Below are 5,579 nucleotides of genomic sequence, written 5' to 3'. Positions count from 1 at the left end.
AGAAAATGGTCAGACTGAATTCTGCTGACCTCGTGTAAAACAAAATGGAGGAAAGGGGTTGAGAAATTAGGGGGGAAGGGGGAGAAAAGCGCCACCGGTAGTTGGGGGAGGGGAAACAAAAGAGAAATTCAAAAAAATTGAAATATGCAAATATTATGCAAATAATTAGGTTTATTCCAAGACTCGTGAAATTGATTGACGTCATGGATGAAACAATGGCGTCTACCTTTTTGAGATTTCTAAGGTATTCTGATGACGCGTTTTAGGCAAAATGTTAAACGTGAAAACCTCGTTATTTTTAGTTACCACAAAAGGTTTCCAGAGTTACGTCGTTTGCTTGACAAATCTCGTGTCTTTTTCTGACGTTAGGCACTATAACAAGGGTTGCATGTTCCTAAATTTAGTTACATCTGCCAACACGTTCTTGGAACGGGAATTATTTTTGTACATTACCCCGGCAGCGTCACCACTAAAATTAAATTTCAAAGTCTTACTGATTTATAAATATACCAAAATATTCTCATTTTTTGATCAGGTGGGTTTAATCTCTTTCGTCTCAATCCTTTTGACAAACTTTAATCACAAAATATATTTTTAAAGTTTACTGAATAAAGTTATATGAGTATATTTTTAAATTCCCAATTGAACAGCAACCGAATGTTTTTTGGCGCTTCTGTGAAGTGCGGGGTAGCAAAATTTCGCCCAATAAATAGCCAAATCAAACTTTTAAATTATTCTGTATTCCTCTCATTTCGCACTATGTTACATCTTGGTTTCTTCTTGATAATTTCCAAGGGATACAAATGATTTCAAAAACAGAAACTGGGATCTGTTTCACGAATTAACTTTTAACAATCAGAGCTATGGCTTGGTGCACGATCCCCCGGCGGTGTCCGGCGAACGCTTCTCCAGTTGTTCCACATGCTGAGTCTAGGGTAACAGGAACAGCTGAATTATTGCTGGAAATGGTAGATGATGAGGCTTTATTGTCATCGTATTGAGCCTCTACCTTTGTAACGATGACTGTAGATTCTTGAGATGGTGGTGGAGACACGAATTTGTCTTGCAGGGCCAAACAGAGCCTGTTGATCTCCCTTAGTTGTGCGTCTTGGCGACTGGCTTCAATTTCCATGTCTCGTAAACGGTCCAATATAGACTCCAATTCATCACGACGAGCTTGTTCAATAGCGGCGTCTTTTTTGTTTCGCCGAACCACTTCGGCAGTGACGAGAACAGCTCCGGTGATAAAGATAATTCCTTCACCCAATAGGGTGCCACCCAACTCAATGGCCATCGCTTCATTCAGCTTTGGGATTTCGACAGCCTTTCCCAGGTTCATGGCCCACATCTTAATTTTCATTTCACATCTGTGATAAACTGATGATAAAAAATACAAAAATCAGATAAGAGCCATATTAATTGCAACAATGGAGTGAGTGATAACACTCAAACATTCTTGATCGAGAAGGAACCAGTCCATAAAACAAAACACTAAACATCTTTTGCTGTAAAGAAAAAGTTTGTATTTGAAAATTGAAATAAGAAAATTATAGTTACATTGTGCTGGAGGCATACAGATGTATGTCCTGAAAAAATAAGATTGTTTTGCTTTCTCCTTGGCCAGGTTGGCAAGTGGCTTGGCCAACTGTTTGACAACAAGGGCAGCTAATTTAGCCACAGGCAGTGCCGACATTGTGGAAAATTTGTTGATCCGTCAAAAAGTCTTATGAATTATTAAAGTCCATGTAAATAAATAACTAGCGTAACTTTTTCTTGAATCGTTAAGAGAAAAACTTTATTCGCCTTACTTGGTTTTTCTACCGACTCCAAAACACACAAACTTCGTCTGCTAGAAAAATAACAACATTGCCAAAACTTGACGCTGAGCGACTCAAATCGCTGGATTATTTGTCTAATCGGAAATTCAGGATCGGAGTTCATAGAGAATGAAGTTCACTAAAGCAGGAAAATAGTAGTAGCAAGTCCTGACACAATGGTGGGTCTAACTTTATTGAATTCAAAACTGAATTTGTGCAAAGTCACACGTAATTGCAGTTGAAAGGTACAAACTTCAATCGGTAAACGCTAGTAATCTGATATATGTTATACAAGATATTGATGCTGTATCGGAATATCTGCTGTGGTGGACGTCTTCCGGCTAAATATGGGTCGGCCAGGTTTTTATGTATACAGGAAACCCTTGTCCGGAGGGACCATTATTGGCCAGATAATTAAATGACGACAGACTAGGGCTCTAGGCGACCGAGGAATAAGCGCTTATAAAGAAGCGGTGAGGGGAGGTAACATTCCCAAAAAAGATACGTTACTTGATTATATAAGACTCCATCCCTTTTACACAGTTGACCAGATAACCCTGCGGTACCTGAGAGCGCGCGTGTTACACCTTTGGGTACCGGTGGCAGTTTTCTGACGTCAACAAGTTGGTGCGTCATGACGTGTAGCACATCACCCTATTCTTAGCAGTTCGCATAGCAGCTATTATTGTATGGAAAAAAAGCCGACTCAAATCGTATCTCGTGATGCGATGGCGGCCGTTGTCTTGATGATGGCGTGCTGCCTAGGAGACATCGTGATGCCGAATCGAGTCGTTTTCCCACTCGTTTTACTTTTTTCCTTTTCTCAACCGACTCGTTTCTTCTCAAAGACACACATGTACGTCTTTTTGTCAAGTCTAGACGATTTTTGATATATACAGGCTACATAATACCTCCCACAAGTTTCTTTTCTTTTATCAGGGAAATAAAACACCTGGACGAGCGGCTATTTCTGTCACATTAAAAGGTAGACCGGCGTCTACATTTAGGCACAGAAATTAAAGCGGCTCTCCGGTTTCCATTGATCACTCTCCTCTTTCTGTGCGTCGTATATATGGGTACACATAGCCCTATATGTAATTTTGGAAACTTTTTCGCACGGAGCACACTTTGCCCGGAGACGCTGCTTCTTCTTCTATCTCCTTTCTTGTGTGTTATACCGGTTTGACTCGTGCAACCTTTCAATTCACGACCGCCATCGAAACAAGCTTTTTTTCTATATCGACTCTCTCTCTCTATTCTCTATTCTCTATTCTCTTTGACACAAAGCCCATAATACCCGAGCTGTGTGCGGATGTATCTTTTAAGATGTTGCCCCGTGCAACATTGACGACTCATATATCTACCGAAATAGCAACATCGCCCGTCATAATTCTGTAACGTCCCTCCTCCCTTTCGTCTTTTTTTTTTTTTATACATGCGCGACTTTCTACCGAAATGACATCAACGTGGGGGAAGAAGAAACGTATCAAAATAACAGCAACTGCCGTGTGCCATTCAGAGTGTCGGTCCCCAGCGGATGGGCTCTGAAACGGCCAGGTGAAAAGGCGCGTCAATCGTCTCCATGGCAACGAGACTCTATTGAAAACCAGGTAGCAGGTAGTAGTAGATGTATTATCGAGCAGCCCCCGTAGTATAATATATAGTGACAGAGCTCTCTCGGGAACCCTTTGAAACGAATGCTTTTTTGGTGTCTAGAACTTTACAAAGCACACAACTCTCTGTGCCAAAAGGGAAAAAAAACAGCACACGTGAAAGACACAAGAGAGAGACTCTTCCGTGGCTTTTTGGGGTAACCAAGTATATATAATACACTACTGCCGGCGTCTGCATAATATTGTTAAGAGTTCCGTCAACCGAGTGATCTTTTTCCTATATAGCTGTGCCGAACCCTGTGCGGAATATTGGCTTCCGGTTTTATTCTAGTTGCTACTAGCGACCCGAAAGCACTTTTTTGCGGCAGTTATTTACACCTGGAAGCAGATTACATCTATACAGTGTAACCGGTATAGGAGATCCAGGAGCCTTGGTCGTCGTGCAGCATCGAGCACCTCATCCATCAAGGAATAATGGACGGCGGACGGGAGAATGGATTCTTGGAAGACGAGGAATTCGGTAGCGAAGAAGAACCGGACGGACAACTTTTGTTGGAGATCATTCGCAAGGAAGAAGACCGAGATTTGCGCCAATTGGTTAGTGATGCCTTAATTACAGTTGCATCCGTCACGTTTGATATTATGGTTTAAAAAATAATAATAATAACTCGTGTGTGTAATACCTCGTTTTGGGCCGGCGACCGCCGCCCACGTTTATATGATGTGTCTATTATAGGTGAAACGTTTCCGCGATCAATGCCAACATCATCTGGTGCTGGACATCACGTCCAAGGCAGACCTGGGCTGGGGTGAGCAACAAGATCGCTCTGTTATCGATTACCTGGACGACCCGGAGAAGGTGGCGCTCTTCGTCAGCCCGTTGCAAAAGCAGAAAAAAGTCGGCGATCGACTCAGGTTCGATTGGGCCGTCGTTGGCAAAATTCTCAAACCAAATCACCCCGTTTGTTTCTACATCAAAATCGAAACTATTAACGAACCGCTCATCCGTCCGGGACAATTCGACGCCGTCATCTACCCTGGATGTCTGGATCGTGGCACCAAAGATTTGCCACGTCATTTAGCCAAAGTGGCATTTTATTTCGAGAGGCAAGCCATCGCTCTATGTCAAGATCGATTAAAAGGTGGTTAAATATTAACGTTCTTGTCCAGTTGTATGAAATATCTAATGATTTATAAACGTGATAAGAGGTGAGACATTTGATGGAAGGAAACTTACTGAAATTGCGCCAGTTTCTGATCGAGAAAAATTGTCTCAACGAAAGTCGGCTCCTCAAACCAACACTGATCGTTCAACCTCCGGCTGAAGACGACGAGGATAATATCGAGCATCTGGAAAGTAAAAATAGATCGATATCGTTTAAAAAGGAAGGAAAAAAAATCTAATCGTTATTTATAACCCGCATTCAAAAAGGATTGGCCCATCAATGGATCTACGTAGTTACCTATTCCGTTGAACTCAAGGACTATTACACGACAAGTGGATCCAAGAACAGTCAACCGACCATTCAAGACGAAATCAATAACCTGATTCATAAATGTAAAAAAGAAAAAAAAAATTATATGTATCTCGGCTAATTATTAAATCGAATCAACAAATTCGACTAACACATTTTTGATGGAAAAAGATGAAATTCTCAAGAAACTCAGCAGCAAATTAATGAAAGAAGACTACCAACGCGTCTTGAAAATCCTGAAAGAAGCCAATTCAGTGGTCGGAGACGAGCTGGAAAATCTTCTCGATCAGCTACAAGTAAACCCAGCCCATCCAATAAAACTTGCATCATTGAACACTGAACTCGACTATAATTTTTTCCAATAGGAAACAGCGAAACAGACAAAGTTGGCTGCCAAATATTTAACTTGTTTACGGCGTTCCGTCGAAGCAATTGAAAAGGTCAGGATTTTCCCGGAAACTATCAGAGGACAACACGTAGCTCCACTTGTCGACCTGCCGGCTATTTATCAAGGTAAATCAAGCGTGTGTAATGTTGCGCTACAAATAATTCATCACAACAGTCTTCCTAATGTTTTTCCTCCACATTTTTTTATTGGATTTGAAAAAATAAATAAATAATAACTACCTTTGGATTGGTCAAGAAGACGCGTGCAATCGGATCATCGTTATTGT

The 5,579-nt window shown here is 41.3% G+C and overlaps 2 protein-coding genes across 6 annotated transcripts; one reads left to right on the top strand and one right to left on the bottom strand.

Annotated features, from left to right (window-relative positions):
• Window positions 1–721: 721 nt before the first annotated feature.
• On the bottom strand, window positions 722–1,899 carry LOC124205936 (putative OPA3-like protein CG13603). Of its 5 annotated transcripts, XM_046603525.1 has the most exons (4): window positions 1,809–1,895; window positions 1,558–1,723; window positions 1,010–1,377; window positions 722–930 (listed from the first exon to the last, which is right to left on the bottom strand). In XM_046603525.1, exons 2-4 carry the CDS (start codon window positions 1,691–1,693, stop codon window positions 862–864), a joined length of 573 nt encoding a protein of 190 aa, XP_046459481.1. In that variant the 5' UTR covers window positions 1,694–1,723; window positions 1,809–1,895; the 3' UTR covers window positions 722–861. The 5 variants fall into 5 exon arrangements, with proteins under 5 accessions (XP_046459481.1, XP_046459479.1, XP_046459482.1 ...); XM_046603523.1 differs by having other exon boundaries at window positions 722–1,377; window positions 1,809–1,899; XM_046603526.1 differs by having other exon boundaries at window positions 722–948; window positions 1,558–1,888.
• Window positions 1,900–3,469: 1,570 nt separating this feature from the next.
• On the top strand, window positions 3,470–5,525 carry LOC124203523. Its single transcript, XM_046600197.1, has 6 exons — window positions 3,470–4,027; window positions 4,167–4,572; window positions 4,638–4,787; window positions 4,863–4,988; window positions 5,077–5,201; window positions 5,271–5,525. The coding sequence occupies exons 1-6, from the start codon at window positions 3,905–3,907 to the stop codon at window positions 5,523–5,525; spliced, it is 1,185 nt and encodes a 394-aa protein (XP_046456153.1). The 5' UTR covers window positions 3,470–3,904.
• Window positions 5,526–5,579: the final 54 nt, after the last annotated feature.

Source organism: Daphnia pulex, chromosome 10 (genome assembly GCF_021134715.1).
Source record: "Daphnia pulex isolate KAP4 chromosome 10, ASM2113471v1".
In the NCBI taxonomy this organism is placed as follows: Eukaryota; Metazoa; Arthropoda; class Branchiopoda; order Diplostraca; family Daphniidae; genus Daphnia; species Daphnia pulex.
Note: the sequence above shows the minus strand (reverse complement) of the source record. Positions and strands in the feature narration are given on the sequence as shown.

Coding starts and splice junctions, on each gene's coding strand:
- LOC124205936 (XM_046603523.1), bottom strand. CDS start 1,693: ATGTCGGCACTGCCTGTGGCTAAATTAGCTGCCCTTGTTGTCAAACAG. Junction 1,378..1,557: donor CTGTATGCCTCCAGCACAAT/GTAACTATAATT, acceptor TTTTATCATCAG/TTTATCACAGATGTGAAATG.
- LOC124203523 (XM_046600197.1), top strand. CDS start 3,905: ATGGACGGCGGACGGGAGAATGGATTCTTGGAAGACGAGGAATTCGGT. Junction 4,028..4,166: donor ACCGAGATTTGCGCCAATTG/GTTAGTGATGCC, acceptor TGTCTATTATAG/GTGAAACGTTTCCGCGATCA. Junction 4,573..4,637: donor ATGTCAAGATCGATTAAAAG/GTGGTTAAATAT, acceptor AAACGTGATAAG/AGGTGAGACATTTGATGGAA.